We start from the raw sequence: 18,816 nt of genomic DNA on the forward strand, positions 1-18,816 counted from the left end.
AGAGGGGTCGGGAGACCCCAGGGCACCCCTAGGTCCCATGGACCAGCTGGCCCTTGCTCAGGATAAGCCACAGTGGCTTTATGCTGCTCCCTGGAGACGTGGGGCGGTATTGGGTAGTGGATGTGACCCTCCCCGGGGAGAGGTGGAAGCCCGGACCCGGTTCCCATGGCCCTCCGGCGGGGCTCTGGGCTGCTGGCTCCGGGCTGGGGCTCAGAGCCGGGGGCTCAGGGCCGGGGGCTCAGGGCTGGGGGCTCAGGGGTGGGGGCTCCGGGCTGGGGCTCAGGGCTGGGGGCTCAGGGCTGGGGGGCTCAGGGCCGCGGGCTCCGGCTGCTGGCTCCGGGCTGGGGCTCAGGAGCTGGGGGCTCAGGGCTGGGGGCTCAGGGCTGGGGGCTCAGGGCCGGGGCTCAGGGCTGGGGGCTCCGGGCTGGGGGCTCAGGGCCGGGGCTCAGGGCTGGGGGCTCCGGGCTGGGGGCTCAGGGCCGGGCCTCAGAGCTGGGGGCTCAGGGCCGCGGGCTCCGGCTGCTGGCTCCGGGCTGGGGCTCAGGGCTGGGGGCTCAGGGCTGGGGGCTCTGGGCTGGGGGCTCAGGGCTGGGGCTCAGGGCTGGGGCTCCGGGCTGGGGCTCAGGGCTGGGGGGCTCCGGGCTCAGGGCTGGGGGCTCAGGGCCGGGGCTCAGGGCTGGGGCTCAGGGCTGGGGGGCTCCGGGCTCAGGGCTGGGGGCTCAGGGCTGGGGGCTCAGGGCTGGGGGCTCAGGGCTGGGGCTCAGGGCTGGGGCTCAGGGCCGCGGGCTCCGGGCTGGGGCTCAGGGCTGGGGGCTCAGGGCTGGGGGCTCCGGGCTCAGGGCTGGGGGCTCAGGGCTGGGGGGCTCCAGGCTCAGGGCTGGGGGCTCAGGGCTGGGGGCTCAGGGCTGGGGCTCAGGGCTGGGCTCAGGGCTGGGGGCTCAGGGCTGGGGGCTCAGGGCCGCGGGCTCCGGGCTGGGGCTCAGGGCTGGGGGCTCAGGGCTGCGGGTGAGCCGGTGGAGGGCCAGGAGGCCCCGCTGCTCCTCCCCCGTCACAGCCGCCGGGCACCCGGGAGACCCCCCAGCCCTGGAGGCCCTTTCCCGGGGGACCGCGAGCAAACGGAGTCATGCTGCCGCCCGCCCCGCCAGGGGAAGGCCTGAGACCGGATCCGGGTCCCGAAGGACCAGAGCCCCAGCAGCCCCATTCCCCGGCCCCCCCCCCCCCCCCGCAGCCCCCTTTCCCCCCCCCGCCGCCGCCGGGGCTTTTACGGTCAGGCTCCAGCGGCCCCACCCCGCGGGGAGGCCCTGGGTCCCAGCTCTGGGGGCGCCGCAGGGGCTGGGGCGACGCGCTGGGACCCCTCCTCTGGGCCAGGGTGCTGCCCCCGGAAGTCCTGTCCGCCCCCCTGCTCCCCGCCCGCGGCCACAGCTCCCGGGGGAGCCCCGGAATGCCTGGGCCCTGGGAACGGGCCCTGGGAACGCCGGCAGGAGCCCCGCCCCGGCCCCGCCCCAGCCCCTCTCCCAGCCCCCCAGCCCCTCTCCCAGCCCCCCAGCCCCGCTCCCACCCCCCAGCCCCGCTCCCCAGCCCCCCAGCCCCGCTCCCAGCCCCCAGCCCTCTCCCCATCCCCCCAGCACCGCTCCCAGGCCCCAGCCCCGCCTCCCCAGCCCCCCAGCCCCGCTCCCAGCCCCCCCAGCCCCGCTCCCCAGCCCCCCAGCCCCTCTCCCCATCCCCCCAGCCCCGCTCCCAGCCCCCCAGCCCCTCTCCCCATCCCCCCAGCCCCGCTCCCAGCCCCCCAGCCCCGCTCCCAGCCCCCCAGCCCCGCTCCCAGCCCCCCAGCCCCTCTCCCCATTCCCCCAGCCCCGCTCCCCATCCCCCCAGCCCCGCTCCCCATCCCCCCAGCCCCGCTCCCAGCCCCCCAGCCCCTCTCCCCATCCCCCCAGCCCCGCTCCCAGCCCCCCAGCCCCGCTCCCAGCCCCCCAGCCCCGCTCCCAGCCCCCCAGCCCCCTCCCCCATCCCCCCAGCACCGCTCCCAGGCCCCCAGTCCCGCTCCCCACTCCCCCCAGCCCCTCTCCCCATCCCCCCAGCCCCGCTCCCAGCCCCCCAGCCCCGCTCCCCATCCCCCCAGCCCCTCTCCCCATCCCCCCAGCACCGCTCCCAGGCCCCCAGTCCCGCTCCCCAGCCCCGCTCCTCAGCCCCTCTCCCCATCCCCCCAGCCCCGCTCCCATCCCCCCAGCCCCGCTCCCAGCCCCCCAGCCCCGCTCCCAGCCCCCCAGCCCCTCTCCCCATCCCCCCAGCCCCGCTCCCAGCCCCCAGCACCGCTCCCAGCCCCCCAGCCCCGCTCCCCAGCCCCCCAGCCCCGCTCCCAGCCCCCCAGCCCCTCTCCCCATCCCCCCAGCCCCGCTCCCAGCCCCCCAGCCCCTCTCCCCATCCCCCCAGCCCCCGCTCCAGCCCCCAGCACCGCTCCCAGCCCCCCAGCCCCGCTCCCCAGCCCCCAGCCCCGCTCCAGCCCCCCAGCCCCGCTCCCAGGCCCCCAGCCCCTCTCCCCATCCCCCCAGCCCCGCTCCCAGCCCCCCAGCCCCTTCCCCATCCCCCCAGCCCCGCGCCCAGCCCCCCAGCACCGCTCCCCAGCCCCCAGCCCCGCTCCCCAGCCCCCAGCCCCGCTCCCAGCCCCCCAGCCCCTCTCCCCATCCCCCCAGCCCCGCTCCCAGCCCCCAGCCAGCCCCGCTCCCCAGCCCCCAGCCCCGCTCCAGCCCCCCAGCCCCGTCCCCTCCCCCAGCCCCCCAGCCCGCTCCCAGCCCCCCAGCCCCTCTCCCCATCCCCCCAGCCCCGCTCCTCAGCCCCCAGCCCCCCAGCCCCGCTCCCCATCCCCCCAGCCCCTCTCCCCAGCCCCCAGCCCCGCTCCCCAGCCCCCCAGCCCCGCTCCCCAGCCCCCCAGCCCCGCTCCCCAGCCCCCCAGCCCCGCTCCCCAGCCCCCCAGCCCCGCTCCCCAGCCCCCCAGCCCCGCTCCCAGCCCCCCAGCCCCTCTCCCCATCCCCCAGCCCCGCTCCCAGCCCCCAGCCCCGCTCCCCAGCCCCCCAGCCCGCTCCCAGCCCCCCAGCCCGCTCCCCAGCCCCCCAGCCCCGCTCCCAGCCCCCCAGCCCCTCTCCCCATCCCCCCAGCCCCGCCTCCTCCAGCCCCCAGCCCCCCAGCCCCGCTCCCCATCCCCCCAGCCCCTCTCCCCAGCCCCCCAGCCCCGCTCCCCAGCCCCCCAGCCCCGCTCCCCAGCCCCCCAGCCCCGCTCCCCAGCCCCCCAGCCCCGCTCCCAGCCCCCAGCCCCTCTCCCCATCCCCCAGCCCCGCTCCCAGCCCCCCAGCCCCGCTCCCAGCCCCCCAGCCCGCTCCCAGCCCCCCAGCCCCGCTCCCAGCCCCCCAGCCCCTCTCCCCATCCTCCCAGCCCCGCTCCCAGCCCCGCTCCCAGCCCCCCAGCCCCGCTCCCCAGCCACCCCAGCCCCCCACCCCATCCCCCCAGCCCCAAGCCCCGCCCCCATCACCCAGCCCCGCCCCATCTCCCCAAGCCCCGCCCCCATCACCCCCAGCCCCGCTCCCCATCCCGCCGGCGCCCGCGGAGGGAGGCCCAGCTGTGCGACCCCCCCCCCCCCCCGCCGCCCACACAGGCCCGTTGTCCCCTCCCCGCGGGCCGGACAATGGGCCTTTGCCGCCGAGCGGGGGGACAGCACTCACTCGCGGTTTTTCCAAGGTTAAAAATAGCCTGCAGCCCCACCCCCCTCCTCTCCGGCCTCTGGGCTCCTCCATCCGGGCGCCTCCCCCCGGCCTGGTCAGGTGCGAGGACACGGGGACACATCCGGCCAGAACGGGGGCTGCTTCCCCCATTCAGCCTCTCCCGCGGCTGCTCCGGGCCCCGGCATCCGCTTCCTGCCCCCGTGCCCCCCCTCCCCCCGGCTCCTTCCCGGCAGGCCGCCCGGACCGGTCCCCTCCTCCCGGCCAGGCCAGGGGGTTCCCAGACGCCTTAGCGGGGGCGGCAGGGCGGCCTCACCCTCCTTCTCCTGCAGCTGCGATGGCCGTCAGCTTCCTTCCTCCCGCCACCCCGCACATCCTCCGAGGCGGCGCGGGTGGTGGAGGTGGCTGTGCCCAGGATGCTGGAGGCCGGAGGGGGCCTGGGGTCAGCTCTCTGCCCAGCGGGGGGTGGGGCACAGGCCCATCCTTGTCCTCTTACCTCCCAGCGGCCTGGGGATTTTAGCGGCAGCCCCCTCCCCCCAGCCCGTCACAGCCAGGTCACTGCCAGAGCTCGGAGTAGGCTGGGTCCACCGTGGGGTGCAGGAGTGTTAGGGGCAGAAAGAGGATATTGGGGACTAGCTACAAGTTACGGGAAATAAAATAAGATCTACCAACCCTGCCCTGTCAGCCGCGACCGGTCTGCTCCGCGGAGAAAGCAGCCCCTCCCCGGCTGGGAGCCGCAGCCGGGGCTGGCTCACCGGGAATGCCCGGCCCCCGGAGGGGCGCCCTGGGGAGGACAGCGGCCTGGAGAGGGACAGCGGCCCGCCTCTGCTCCCCCCCCCTGCCCCCGTGACTTGTAACCTGTCCTGAGTACCCGCTCCCACTCCGCTGCCTGTAAACCCTCCTTCCCCACGACATCTCCGTCCTTCTACCCCATGGAGCAGCGGCTTGGGGGGGGGGGGCAGAGTTCTGTGGGTGCCCCTGCTCTCCCACGCTGCGGCGGGACTGGCGCACACGCTCCTGTGCTTCACCCTGTTTGCTGAATGGCTGAGCGGGGAGGGCGGCCCGGGCCCCTGGCTGTCCGGGTGCAGGGCGCCGTCCCACCCCCTTCCTTCTGCGGGGAAATCAAGCAGGTCAGGGCTCTGGCCCGCACCTTCCTCTGACCTCGGCCTGTATCTGAGCAGCCCGCTTCCAACTCAGCCCAGGCGAGGCTCCGCCTCCTCCCTGGCGTCCTGCTGCTGCCGGTTCTACCCAGGCCCCTCTGTCCTGCGGCCGCTGAACCCCACCTCCTGGCAGCTGGGAGGCCCAGGGGCAGACCCCAACACCTTCCGCTCCATCCGTCCTGCTCCCTTTTCTTCTGTCCCCAGTCCCTTTGGAGGCCCCGCCAGAGAGTTGCCTCTTCAGTCTGGAACCCTGAAGTGCCCCCAGGAAAGCCACCCCAAAGCTGTGTGTGTGCCCTGGCCACTCAGACCACATCGCTGCCCTGGCCCGTGAAGGACCGACAGCCTGTGGGAGGGGCTGCAGGGAGGGCTCCGCCCGCATTCCCCTCACTGTAGAGGCAGCCCTCTCACCGCACTGGCCTCCCCTCCTCCAGGGCGGAAGGACTCCCGCACTGCCTGTCCTTGTGGTTGGCCGGCATTGCTTTCAGGCCCCAGAGAGCAGGAGGCGGAGTTAACGGGTGTGAGTGAGGGGAAGGGGGCGGGCAGGGGAGCAGAGCTGCCCCATCCTCCAGCCATTCCCACTCCCGCCCTGAGACCAGCAAGCTCATCCGCTCCCCTCCAGGCCTGGGCCCACCTATACTGGCTCTGGGGCTGACCCTATACTGGCTCTGGGTGACCCTATACTGGCTCTGGGGCTGACCCTATACTGGCTCTGGGGCTGACCCTATACTGGCTCTGGGGCTGACCCTATACTGGCTCTGGGTGACCCTATACTGGCTCTGGGGCTGACCCTATACTGGCTCTGGGGGCTGATCCCATACTGGCTCTGGGGGGTGGGGAGGCAGGGACCTCCTTCTCTGCTCCCCTGGCTCCAGGCTTGGCCTGGCCACGCTGCATGTCCGCCCCCCCCCGCCCCCCCAGACTGATGGGAGCTGATGTTATTGTTAGTCATCCTGCGTCATCAAAGCACCGTCCAGGGCCTGCTCTCCGGTCACCTGTCCACCGCTGCTCCTCCCCCAAAGGGTGACCTTCCCCCCCCAAGGAGCCCCGCAGCCAGGGGGAGGGGTCTCTCTGGGGCAGGAGCCTCTGTCCCAGAGGCCAGGAGAGCAGGGCTGGGAAGAGGGGGTGCGGGCGGTCGATGCCTCCTCCACGCGCACCCTGAGCCTCACTCCAGGGCGGGAGCCTGCGGCGATGGGTGGAGAGGGGTGGCCCTTTCCACTGTCAGGAGCACAACAGGCTTTCTGGGGGCAGACTGGAGGCGGCCCCATGACCCTTTCCTCCCTCTTCCTTCAGGCGCGGGGAGCTGCGTCCCCGCTAGGTCCTGCCTGGGCGAAGGCAGGAACGTCTTCGGCCGGGACCTGCCTCCGGGTGCCGGCTCCAGTGCGGTGCGGCCGGGCTTGCGGGCTGGGTTCAAAGGGACGGCCCGAGGCAGCGAGTCCGCCCCGCACGGGCTCCTCTGTCCGCCCCCGCACGGCTCCTGTGTGTCCGCTCCGCACGGGCTCCTCTGTCCGCCCCGCACGGGCTCCTGTGTCCGCCCCGCACAGCTCCTGTGCGGCCGAGATGGGAGGGGGGCGCGGGGCAGAGGGTCCTCTGAACGGCTCCTCCGCCGGGAGGCCCCGGGCTGCACCGGCAGGGCCGGGCCGGGCGGAGGGCGCGGTGGGCTGGCCGCTCCTCCCGGGACACCTGTCCCTCCCGCTCACCCGCAGGGCGGCGGCCTCCCCCTGCCCGGGGAGCTGTATGGTGCGCTTCCCGCCCCCCACCCCAGGGTGCGAGGCAGCGACTGGGGCGGGGCTTCGGGGCGGGGCCGCGGGGAGCTCAGGCCCCACCCCTCCCTGACCTCCCCCTCTTCCCCCTCCCTCCCTTCTCCCCCTCCCCCTCTCCCCCTCCCTCCCTTCTCTCCCTCCCCCTCCCTCCTCCCCTGCTGTCTCCTGCGCACCCCTCCCCTTCCCCTGCTCCCTTTCCTCCCTTCCCCGCCCTCCTCCCCTCCCCTCCCCTCCCCTCCCCGCCCCCCACTCCGCTGCCCCCTGACGTCAGCGCAGCGGCGGAGGGCGCGGACCTCGCACTCGGCGGCGGCGCTCGGCGGGGGAAGCATGCGGCCGCCCCGGCTCCTCTGCGCGCTCCTGCTGGGCTCCTGCTGGCCGCCTGCTGCTGCCGCCGCGCCGCGGGTGAGTGGGGCGCGGGGCCGCACCGGGTGCCGGAGCGCCGCGGCGGGCGCCCTCTGTCCCGGGTGCCCGCGCCGCTCCCAGCCCGTTCGCGGCCGCGATCGGAGGCCGGGAGCGAGTGGGGGGCGCGGGGGCTTCCCTCTGCTCCGGCCGCGCTCGGAGCGAAGGCAGGCACAGCGGGAGCGCCCCCGGGCACCGAGGTCCCGCCGCCGGGAAAGGCGGACCTCCGCCGGGGCGCCCGGCGCTCTCCCCGCGCCGCCGGGGACGGAAAACAGGTGGCGGCTGAGGCTCCCGGAGTGGGAGCGCCGGTTGGTGCCCCTCCGGGCCTGGGCCGCCCTCGGGGGAGCTCCCCGACTCCTGGGCTCGGGTCCGCGAGCGCCGGCTCCTCTCCCCGGGACCCCTGTCCCCGGGCCCCTCTCCCCGGGACCCCTGTCTCCGGGACCCCTGTCCCCGGGACTCCTCTCCCCGGGACCCCTGTCCCCGGGACTCCTCTGCCCGGGACCCCTGTCCCCGGGACTCCTCTCCCCGGGACCCCTGTCCCGGGACTCCTCTCCCCGGGACCCTCTTCCGGGACCCCTGTCCCCGGGCCCCTGTCCCCGGGCCCCTGTCCCCGGGCCCCTGTCCCCGCGGCCGCCGCCCGCTGAGGAGGGCGGGCCGGGCAGTGCCGCTCGCTGGCCGCGTGCCCGGCGCGGCAGCTCCCGAGCGGACTGCGTTTCTGGGGAAAAGGCTCCCTCAGGCTCGCAGGTCCGGCCCCTCCGCCTCCTCGCCCTCCCCGCTGAGGGCCAGGGGCTGGTGCAGGCTTCTGCGGGGGCTGAGGACCCCTCCGTCTGGCCTGGCCTGGGAGCCGGAGTCCAGGCGGATGGGGTCCAATGACATCACCTCCAATGGAGCAGCCGCAGGCTGGCAGCTCTGACGTCACCCTGCCCGCTGCCTGGCCTTGTCTTGACCCCTAGGGGAGACTGTGACCCTCAGCACTCAGATTCCCAGCATGGGGCCCCCGAGTGTGCGGGAGGTGCTGGGGGTGCTGCATGCGCATGGAGGGGAGCTTGCGACGGGGTTGGACCCGGGGGTCTTGTGGGGACGTGGGAGGGGCTTGGGGCCAAGAGGAGAGGAGTGGTCTTCTCCGAGTGTGGGCACAAAGGGGCCTGTGTGCCCGCCTGGCACATGCCCTGCATTCCCACCCGCTGAGCTCACTGGGGGCGGGCCTGGAAGGAGAGGGGCCTGCCTCTTGGCCCGGAGCCCGGGACCCTCTGCTGCCTCGTCTGGGAGGTGCCTGGGCTCCGGTCTGCTCCATGGCCAGCGGTGACCATGCAGCTCGCTTGAACTGGGAGAGGGCTGGCCCACGGCGAGGGGAGGGGCGGGCGGGCCGAGCAGCTGCGGGAGCGGCGGGAGGGGGTGCAGCAGCTGGAGCTGAAGCAGCTGCTGGGTGTCCTCTCGCCCCAGGTGTGCTTGGAGAGGCCGAGCCGCCCGAGCCCGAGCTGGTGGAGGTGGAGGTGGGCAGCACAGCCCTCCTCCGGTGCGGCCCCTCCCAGGCCCAGGGCAACCTCAGCTACGTGGACTGGTTTTCCGTGAGTGCCAGGCTCCAGAGCGGGCGGCGGCGGGGCTGTCCCCTGCCGCGGCCCGGACCCACCGCCCCTCGCTCCCCAGGTCCACAGGGAGAAGCCCGCACCCATCTTCCTCGTGCGCCAGGGCCGTGGTCAGAGCGAGCCGGGAGTACCAGCACCGGCTCAGCCTGCGGAGGCGGGGGCGGCGCTGGCCCTCACCCACGTCACCCCTCACGACGAGCGTGTCTTCCTGTGCCAGGCCAAGCCCCCTGGGCCCCGGGAGCACCGCCTCCAGCTCCGCGTCTACAGTGAGTGCGGCGGCTGCGGGCGAGGGGCGGGGTGGGCGGCGGCTGGGCCTGCGGGTGGGGCGCCTGCTCCGGCCGCTCCTTGTCTCCGGTGCAGAAGCTCCAGAGGAGCCGAGCATCCAGGCCAACGCCCAGGGCATCTCGGTGAACAGCCCGGAGCCTGAGGAGGTGAGGTGCCAGTGGGAAGAGGGCCGAGGTGGGGCTGGCTGGCGAGGTGTGGGCAGGGAGACTCACTTGTCCTTCTTAGGTTGCTACCTGCGTGGGGAGGAATGGGTACCCCGTCCCGCAAGTGGTCTGGTACAAGAACAGACAGCCCCTGAAGGAGCAGAAGGACCGTAAGCAGCCCCCAGTCGCTGAAAACCAACTTACCTTTTACTTTTATTTTTTAAAAGTGCATAGTGACACTTGAAGATATTTTCATAAGATTTTAAACTTTTTTGTTGTTAATCCTCACCTGAGGCTATTTTTTTTATTGGTTTTTAGAGTGAGTGTTGGTAGGGTGAGAGATCATCGATGTGAGAGAGACATCATGCCGAAGCCGGTTTGGCTCAGTGGTAGAGCGTCGGTCTGAGGACTGAAAGGTCCCGGGTTCGATTTCGGTCAAGAGCATTTACCTTGGTTGCGGACACATCCCCGGTTGGGGGTGTGCAAGTGGCAGCTGGTCGATGTTTCTCTCTCATCAACATTTCTAGCTCTCTATCTCTCCCCCTTTCTCTCTTAAAAATCAATAAAAATATATTTTTAAAAAAGAGAGACATCAATTGGTTGTCTCTCACACACCCTCCTCCCAAACCCGGCTGGGGGGGGGGGGCGGGGAGGGTGTTGAAGCCTACAACCGAGGCATGAGCTTTGACAGTCTGCCTGAGCCCCGGACTAATCTGTCTGAGTGCGTGCTTCCCACAGACTCTGCAAGCCTAGTGATGCAGAGCTGCTGTGTTTTACTAAGTCCAGGCTCTCAGCCAGGGTTCCACAGTGTCTGGAGGTGTCTGGTTGTCACGAACGGGGGGGTGTGCCCTTGGCATCTAGTGGGTAGAGATCGGGTGCTGCTAACATCCCACCAGCATGGCACAGCCCCAGCTAGGGGTGCCAGGTCCTGAGCGCAGGGTGCCCAGTGGAGTGGAGGAGGTGCCGGTTGGAGGGGTCCGGAGGGCACTGTGTCGCACACTGCGCACAGCTTCGCTTTCCTTTGGGCGGTGAGGCTTGGAAGCCCTTGCGGTTCAGTCTGTAGCGCTCCCTGGTCCTCCTCTCTCCGGTCCTCCTCTCCTTGGTCCTCCGCTCCCCATCCTCCCCTCCTTGGTCCTCCGCTCCCTGTCCTCTGCGGGTACGGAGGGGCCTCGGGTCTCCCCGCTGATTCCCTGGAAACGGGGAGGAGGCGGAGCCCAGACATCCAGCCCCCGCCCGCAGGGGTGCACATCCGGCCCCGCCCGCAGGGGTGCACATCCAGCCCTTCCCGCCCGCAGGGGTGCACATCCGGCCCCGCCCGCAGGGGTGCACATCCAGCCCCACCCACAGGGGTGCACATCCGGCCCCCCCCTCGCAGGGGTGCACATCCAGGCCCACCCGCAGGGGTGCACATCCGGTCCCGCCCGCAGGGGTGCACATCCGGTCCCGCCCGCAGGGGTGCACATCCGGTCCCACCCACAGGGGTGCACATCCAGTCGTCGCAGACGGCGGAGTCCAGCGGCCTGTACACCCTACGGAGCGTCCTCCAGGCCCAGCTGCGCAAGGAGGACCGGGACGCGCGCTTCTACTGCGAGCTCAGCTACTGGCTGCCCAGTGGGAGCCACATGAAGGAGTCGCCGGAGGTCACGGTCCCCGTCTTCTGTGAGTCCGCCGGGCCGGGTTAGGGTTAGGGTGCTCCCCCCACCCGCGGGCGGCAGCTCAGGGCCCCCTGCCGCGCAGACCCTGCGGAGACCGTGTGGCTGGAGGTGGCGCCCGCGGGGCCGCTGAAGGAAGGGGACCGCGTGGAGATCCGGTGTCTGTCGGACGGCAACCCCCCGCCGCACTTCAGCCTCAGCAAGCAGGTGCGGGTGAGGCGGGCCGGGTGAGGTGGGGTGAGATGGGGCGGGGCCGGGGGGAGGTGGGGGCGGGCCGGGTGAGGTGGGGTGAGATGGGGCGGGGCCGGGGGGAGGTGGGGGCGGGGCCGGGTGAGGTGGGGTGAGATGGGGCGGGGCCGGGGGGAGGTGGGGGCGGGGCCGGGTGAGGTGGGGTGAGATGGGGGCGGGGCCGGGGGGAGGTGGGGGCGGGGCCGGGTGAGGTGGGGTGAGATGGGGCGGGGCCGGGGGAGGTGGGGGCGGGGCCGGGTGAGGTGGGGTGAGGTGGGGCGGGGCCGGGGTGAGGTGGGGCGGGGCCGGGGGTGAGGTGGGGCCGGGTGGGTGTGGTGGGGCGGAGCCGGGTGAGGTGGGGCGGGGCTGGGGTGAGGGGGGCGGGGCCGGGTGAGGGGGTGGGGCGGGGCCGGGTGAGGTGGGGTGAGATGGGGCGGGGCCGGGGGGAGGTGGGGCGGCCGGGTGAGGTGGGGTGAGGTGGGGCGGGGGCCGGGGTGAGGTGGGGCGGGGCCGGGGGTGAGGTGGGGCCGGGTGGGGTGTGGTGGGGCGGAGCCGGGTGAGGTGGGGCGGGGCTGGGGTGAGGGGGCGGGGCCGGGTGAGGGGGGTGGGGCGGGGCCGGGTGAGGTGGGGCGGGGCCCGGGTGAGGGGGGCGGGGGCCGGGTGGGGTGGGGTGTGGTGAGGCGGGGCCGGGTGAGGTGGGGCCGGGTGAGGTGGGGCGGGCTGGGGTGAGGTGGGGCGGGGCCGGGGTGAGGGGGGCGGGGCCGGGTGGGGTGGGGCGGGGCCGGGTGAGGTGGGGTGTGGTGAGGCGGGGCCGGGTGAGGTGGGGCCGGGTGAGGTGGGGCGGGCCGGGGTGAGGTGGGGCGGGGCCGGGGTGGGGTGGGGCGGGGCCGGGGTGAGGGGGGCGGGGCCGGGGTGAGGGGGGCGGGGCCCGGGGGCGGGGCGGGAAGGGCCGGCTCCGGCCCTGCTCACCCGCCCGCCGCCCCCAGGACCCCGGCACCTTGGAGCTGGTGGAGGAGCGGACCCTGGAGGACGGGGTGCTGGTGCTGGCGCCGGCGCGCAGGGAGCACAGCGGGCGCTACCAGTGCCAGGGCCTGGACCTGGAGAGCTCGGCCTCGCTGCTGAGCGCCCCGCGGGAGCTGCGGGTGGACTTCGTGTCTGACGTCCGCGTGCGCCCCGCCGCCCCGGAAGCCCACGAGGGCGGCAACCTCACGCTCACCTGCCGGGCGGAGAGCAGCCAAGAGCTGGAGTTCCGGTGGCTGAGGGAGAAGGTGTGTGTGTGTGGGTGGGGGGGTGCCCGGGGAGAGGGGCGTGAGGGGGGCGCGGAGGGTGCGGGGGCGGCGGGGTGCGGGGGGGGGGGGGGCCGGGGCGGCCTCTGACCCGCCTCTCTCCCCCCAGACCGGCGAGGTGCTGGCGCCGGGGTCGGTGCTGGAGTTGCAGGACCTGGACCGGGAGGCGGGGGGCGGCTACCGCTGCGTGGCCTCGGCGCCCCGCGTGCCCGGCCTCAACGCCACGCGGCTGGTCAGCGTGGCGGTTTTCGGTGAGTCCTGCGGGTGCTGCCGGCCCTTGGAGGACAGAAAGCCGCCCAGGCCCGGGAGGAGGGCGCCCTGGGAGGAGGGCACCGGGAGGAGGCCGTGGCTCAGCTGCCCTGCCCGCAGGCCCCCCGTGGATGGCGCTGAGGGAGAGGAAGGTGCGGGCGCCGGAGGACGCGCTGCTGAACCTGACCTGTGTGGCATGGGGGCACCCGAGGCCCGCCATCACCTGGAGCGTGGGCGGCACGGTGAGCGGCGTCTGGCCTGTGGGCTCCGGGCCCCCCGAACCCCGCCCTGAGCCGCTGCTCCCTCCTAGGCCAGCGAGCAGGACCAGGGCCCCCAGGGCGTCCTGAGCCTCCTGAGTGTCCGCGTGACCCCGCAGCTGGTGGAGACAGGCGCCCAGTGCGTGGCCTCCAACACCCTGGGCAGGAACTCCACACGCTTCCTCCTGGAGCTGGGTAAGGCCTGCCCCTTGGGGAGCCCCCCCCCCCCCCCAGGGCCTGGGCTCCTGCGTTTCCAAACCTCCACCCATCCCTCTCCGTCTGCCCAGCCTACGACAGAAGCACTGGGCCCAGCACCGCCACCGTCGGCCTCACGCCAGAGCCAACGGCACCACCACGGGTGAGCTGGGCGGGCGAGAGCAGAGCCGACCTGACCGGCACCGGCTCTGCCCGGGAGCCCCGCTCCCACCGGCCGGTTGGGGCGGCAGCGGTGGGAGTGGGCAGGGGTGACCCGGTGTCTCTGGGACAGAGAAGGAGCTGCCCGCGCCCCAGAGCAAGGGCGTGGCCATCGCGGCCGTGACCGTGAGCCTGCTGGCCCTGGCGCTGCTGGGCGCCGTCCTCTGCTTCTTCCACAAGAAGGGCAAGCTGCCCTGCGGGCGCTCCGGCAAACAGGACATGTAAGCCGCCCTCTTCCCCCGCCTGGCCCTCACCCAGCGCCGCTTCCCGGTCCCTGCTGGCCTGGCTGCCCGCTCACCCCGCTTCCCTGCCGCGGCCCCTCTCCATCCGCCAGCCCCAGAGCACCCCAGAGCACGGTCCCTGGGGTCCCCCCAGACAAAGCCCTTCCCCAGAGCCCCGCCCTTCTCGCCCCCTGAGTTGCCAACCTCCTGCTTCCCTTCCTCCCCCCAGAACGCTGCCCCCCTCTCATAAGAGCACATTTGTAGTTGAAGTTAAGTCAGATAAGCCCCCCGAAGAGATGGGCCTCCTACAGGGCAGCCGCGCTGACCAGAGGGCGCCCAGAGACCAGGTAGGAGCGGCTGCTGCGGCCAGGCCTGCCCAGCGCCGGGCTCGCCCCCCACTAACTGCCCCGTCCTCCGCGGGACACCGCCGGCCGCACCTCCCTCCTAACACACAGGCGGCAGGGCCGGGCCAGGGCTGAGGGACTGGACAGGGGGCTGCCGGCACTGAGAGCAAAGACCCCTCCCGGCGCCTCACCATTTCCAAAAGTGCTTGTGGCTCAGCCTGCATGGGCCCACCTGACCTGGGGGCCGAGACCCACCTGCCCGCCCTGCGGCTGCTGCACCGCCGGGCTCACAGCTGCTGCTCCGTGCCTCCTCCCTGCTGGTGCTGGCCCTGCCCGTCAGGCCTCCATGCTCCTCTCCTCCCCTCCGCAGGGGGAGAAGTACATCGATCTGAGGCACTAGCGGAGCTGGACCCCTCCCCGCCGCCCCTGCTCGCCGGCCCCAGCACTCAGGACACTCAGTCACAAAGCCTCTACCGTGGACGACAGATGGCGCCCCTCTCCTCCCGTCTCCCCTCCCACTGTGCAGGGCCCTGGCGGCCCTCCTCGGGGACCACTGTCCACCTGTGGAGGGGCGCTCACCCCGGCAGCCGGCAGCCTCCGTCCGGGAGGGCGAGTTCCGCCCGAGCACCTGCTCGGTTACGGACTAGGGCCCCGCCTGCCCAGCGGGGCGTCCGGGCGTTGTCTCAGGGGACTTGCTGCCCCAGGTGCCTCCCAGTTCCGCTGTGTGGTTGCGGGAGGGGCTGGGCCAGGCCCTCCACTGGGGCAGGAAGCCTGCAGGCTCCCCGGGGGCTTGGCAGTGTCTGGAAGCAGTGGCCCCTTCCCGGGTGGAGCCCTTCAGATCCGGCTGTGGCCCAGCAGTGAGGGAGCCGCCGCGTCCTACAGGCCCGGAGCTGTGCACTTGGCTCCGGGTCAGACTGAGGGTGAGAGCAGGGGACGGGGTCCCTGTGCCCTTTAAGGGGACAAGGTTAGTTACCCCAGCACCAAACTCTATGGAAGGCCCTGGAGGGAGGCTGGGACACAGGCCAGAGCTTGGGGTATAGTGTGTGTGTGTGTGTGTGTGTGGTTTTGTTAGGTTGTGTGTATCTTGCAAATAGTTTCTCTCTCTCTCACACACACACACACACACACACACACACACAATAAAGCTTAGTTGTCCGGGAAACCGTACACACGTTTCATTCTCCGTGGGAACCACAGCGCCTGGGCTCCAAATGGACCGGCCCCAGGAGGAACCCCCCTCCCTGAGGCGCGGGCTCCGCTGCCCCCTGTGCCAACCCTCCATCCCCACCAAAGACAAGCGCTCAGGTCAACTCCAACAAAAGAAACTTTATTTAAAAATACTTTACAGACGTGGGTGCTTGAAAAAGCTCTTTAGTTCACTGTATATAAATGACAACATTAATAAATAACATTAATATGACAGTCCTTGGACACATCTTAAAGCTCTGCTCTTCTCCATAGGAATATTTACCTCTGTTTTTCTTATTCTTCCCAAGTGAGAAAGATTAAATACTACGAACATAAAGTTTCTTATATTAATGACACTGTTAAGATCAGTTCTGAGGACAGGCTGTGGTCAGCTCTGCTGCCTCTTCTGGGAGCCGAGCCCTGAGGCACGCGCTTCTGCTCCGATCCAGGCTCCGGGCCGGAGGTGGAGGCGGGTCAGGATCCCCAAAGGGGAAGGGAAACCACCCCCCAGGCCAGGCCTGGCCACTGCCTTGGCCCTGAGGCTGGAACACCTGAAGGCCCGGCAGGCCTGAGTCAGGGACACTGCGCCAGAGCACGTGCAGGCTGAGACCTGAGGGACCCCCTCCCCCCGCAGGCGGGGGAGGCCCAGCCTCACAGCCACACCCAGCACTGCCCGCCCCGGAGTGGAGTGACAGCAGCATGGAGACGCTGCTATGTCCATATTAAGCTCTAAAATGCAGCCTGGGATACAGCTCTGCCTTAGAAAGGCACAAAACGTTTAGTTTTTTTGTTTTTCTCTTCAGTGTGCTAAAAATTGCTTTGTTTTAAATAAAGGAAAAGATATATAAGGTTAAAAACCCTACGTCACCCGGCCGGGCAGCAGGCGTACGAGGTACTCCATAGCTGCCCAGCCACGTGCTGTGCAGAGAGCAGGGGACTGCTGACCCACAAGCAGCTTTGCCTCTTCAGTCTGCAGGGGTGAGATGGCTCCCCTCTAGTCACCAAGGGTCAGAGGTGAGGAGTGACCCGCAGCGGGTGTGAGCAGCCCCGCCCCAGCTGGTTCTGGGCGGAGGCCTGGGAGAGGCGGCATGCAGGCCTCCGGTGACTTGGTTCTAATCAAGAATCGGGCCGGTCTGTTTGGCTGCTGAGCCGGCAGACGTGAGGCTGGCTTTTGGCCTTTGCTCCGGGTGGACGGGTGACAGACGGACAGGCAGAGGGAACAGCTGTCTCAGGCACTGGACGAGGGCAGTCCTTCCACCTGACAGCCCCACGCAGTGCCCCTCCCCCCTCCCCTCTTCCTCCTGTGCTGTCTCCCTGGGACACGCCGTCCTGGGCCGGTCCGCGGGCCGGAGCCCCGGCTGGAGCGTCAGGGGGCCTGGCAGCCCCCTCCCTGGGCTCGGAGCTCATCTTGGGCTGTTAGGTCCTCCTGCAGATGCCAGCGGCTCCAATCGTTGGCAAGGTGTGGCCTCGAAAGGCCTAAGACGGGACAGGCTGGGGCGGAGGAATAGGGCCAAAGGCTCGGGCAAGCGCAAGCGGCTTGTGAAACGGCTGTGGGAGGGCTGCCTCGGCCTCCGCGGGCCTCCGCCCTCCGCCCTCCCGAGGGGCCGCGGTGGGCCGTGCCCGCTCCGCGCCAGCGGGCTGGGCCGCCCGAGTGCCCGAGGGCCGGGAACGCCGCCGCCCCAGACGGCAGCTCTGAGGCCGGAGGACGCGTCCTAACGAGGGAGGAAGTGATGCTGGCGCCAAGACCAAGGGAAGAACAGAAAATGGGCAGACAGCAACCCGCACCGTTAACCTAGGCACTTCCTGCCGCCGGCACAGCGCACAGCTGCCTCCGCTCTGAAGCAGGGGGCCAGCTCCCCGGTGTTCTCCGCTCTGTGCCCTGCACCCCTGCGAGGAGCTCTGCTGCCGGGGGAGGCGGCCGGCCGGGTGGACGCCCATCGGTGCTGGGAGCATGTTCTCTCCGGAGACTATGAACCGAGAGGCCAGGGGTGGGGGTGGGGGGGGCACTAGCGTCCGTGGGCCCATCACCCAATAAGCAGACCGCCAGGCGGGACAGAGGCCGAGGCACAGGGCCCAGCTCCACTGCAGGCTCTGGGGAACAGCTGCATCCTTGACTCCCTCCTGCCTTCACCCTGACCTCCTGTGATCCCCCAGCAGGATGGTCCAGACGCACCGGACCTCCCCCCGCCGCCGTGTGCGGGTCCGAAGAGCCGGTCCCGTGGGCGGACCGGAGCCCGGGAAGGCAGGAGCCGGTGGCGGTGCTGAGCGGACCGGAGCCCGGGAAGGCAGGAGCCGGTGGCGGTGCTGAGCGGACCGGAGCCCGGGAAGGCAGGAGCCGGTGGCGGTGCTGAGCGGACCGGAGCCCGGGAAGGCAGGAGCCGGTGGCGGTGCTGAGCGGACCGGAGCCCGGGAAGGCAGGAGCCGGTGGCGGTGCTGAGCGAGGCGCCCGAGAACCCGGCCCGTCTCCTGGCTCCGGAGAGCACGCCTGCGGCAGCCCAGGACCCAGACCCGCCTCCGCGGCCTCGGTGAGGAGCAGACAAGTCCCAACGGGCCGGCCGGAGGCTGGCTGCCCCACGAGGAGGCTGAGGGGAGGGGACCAACACCCCTCAGCCCACAGGCCCCGCCTCCACGACCCTCGGGGACCCCTGACTTCCCTGGGGAGCCTCCCAGGCAGGACCCCGCTGGGAAGACAGTGGGGAGCGGCTGAGCCGGCAGCCTGCGGGGCCGAGGTGGAGTGGGGGCCGCCCGCACTGAGAAGGGCTATGTCAGGGCCAAGTACGAGTGGCCAGGAGCCCGGGGACCAGCCCAGCAGCGCCTCCCGCGGCCGGAGGGGCTGGTGCCGGCACAGCTCGGCGTCAGCTTGGCCCTGCGCCCGGAGAGGTAGGAGCTGCGGCGCCCGGCGAGGGGCGCCGTCCTCTGGACGCTTACGTCCGTCTCGGGAGGGAGAGCGTGGTGATCGATGACAGGGTGTCACCGCATTACCCCTCGGGGAGGGGGCCTAGGTCTGTTACCAGTGCCGCCAAGAGAACGGACAGCTGGTCCCTACTTTGCAAGCGAATTTACAAAAATTCACTTGTACCTTTGCTGTTTGGACCATAAAACATCTCACTTTTCTATAGAAGAAATTAATACTTCAAGTATGAAGAATAGTACCCCTGTATGTCTTTATCCACAAAACAGCCAGACGACACGCCTGGGCCTGGTGGTGACAGTCTGTACAGGAGAGACAGGGACGCAGGGCCGGGGGGGGGGGGGGGTGGCACGTGAGGGAAGGGGGAGAGGTCTGAGGAAGAAGGCAAGGAGAGGGGGGAAGAGAGGGCAGAGGGAGAGGGCAGGGGGACGGGGGAGAGGGCAGGGGGATGGGGGGGAGGGCAGGGGGACAGGGGAGAGGGCAGAGGGGAGGGCAGGGGGACGGGGGAGAGGGCAGGGAATGGGGGAGAAAGCAGAGGGAGAGGGTGGGGGAGGGGAGAGAGAGGGCAGAGGGGAGGGCAGGGGGACGGGGGAGAGGGCAGGGGGACGGGGGAGAGGGCAGAGGGAGAGGGTAGGGGAGGGGGGAGAGAGGGCAGAGGGGAGGGCAGGGGAACAGGGGAGAGGGCAGAGAGGAGGGCAGGGGGACAGGGGAGAGGGCAGGGGGATGGGGAGAGAGGGCAGAGGGGAGGGCAGGGGGACGGGGGAGAGGGCAGAGAGGAGGGCAGGGGGACGGGGGAGAGGGCAGAGGGAGAGGGTAGGGGAGGGGGGAGAGAGGGCAGAGGGGAGGGCAGGGGAACAGGGGAGAGGGCAGAGAGGAGGGCAGGGGGACAGGGGAGAGGGCAGGGGGATGGGGAGAGAGGGCAGAGGGGAGGGCAGGGGGACGGGGGAGAGGGCAGAGAGGAGGGCAGGGGGACGGGGGAGAGGGCAGGGGAATGGGGAGAGAGGGCAGAGAGGAGGGCAGGGG

General features: G+C 71.7%; 1 protein-coding gene and 1 long non-coding RNA gene across 2 annotated transcripts in view; one reads left to right on the plus strand and one right to left on the minus strand.

Moving 5' to 3' along the window:
* LOC311628406 overlaps positions 1 to 5,329 on the minus strand; it is a 10,519-nt gene extending 5,190 nt beyond the window's left edge. Inside the window, exon 1 of the long non-coding RNA XR_014796019.1 lies at positions 5,279 to 5,329. This is a non-coding gene — a long non-coding RNA (uncharacterized lncRNA). The remainder of the gene's footprint in view (positions 1 to 5,278) is intronic.
* A 1,613-nt stretch (positions 5,330 to 6,942) lies between these two features.
* On the plus strand, positions 6,943 to 15,116 carry MCAM (melanoma cell adhesion molecule). Its single transcript, XM_084895587.1, is given in 19 exon segments — positions 6,943 to 7,002; positions 7,005 to 7,032; positions 8,473 to 8,597; positions 8,677 to 8,741; positions 8,743 to 8,774; positions 8,777 to 8,881; positions 8,976 to 9,046; positions 9,126 to 9,213; positions 10,523 to 10,702; positions 10,781 to 10,902; positions 11,910 to 12,191; positions 12,319 to 12,460; positions 12,579 to 12,700; positions 12,769 to 12,910; positions 13,003 to 13,038; positions 13,041 to 13,073; positions 13,203 to 13,350; positions 13,580 to 13,697; positions 14,065 to 15,116. Coding segments are annotated over 19 exon segments (1,914 nt in total). The 5' UTR covers positions 6,943 to 6,957; the 3' UTR covers positions 14,095 to 15,116.
* The last annotated feature ends 3,700 nt before the right edge of the window (positions 15,117 to 18,816 follow it).

Source organism: Pipistrellus hanaki (genome assembly GCF_964339955.1).
Source record: "Pipistrellus hanaki genome assembly, chromosome: 9".
Lineage (NCBI taxonomy): Eukaryota > Metazoa > Chordata > Mammalia > Chiroptera > Vespertilionidae > Pipistrellus > Pipistrellus hanaki.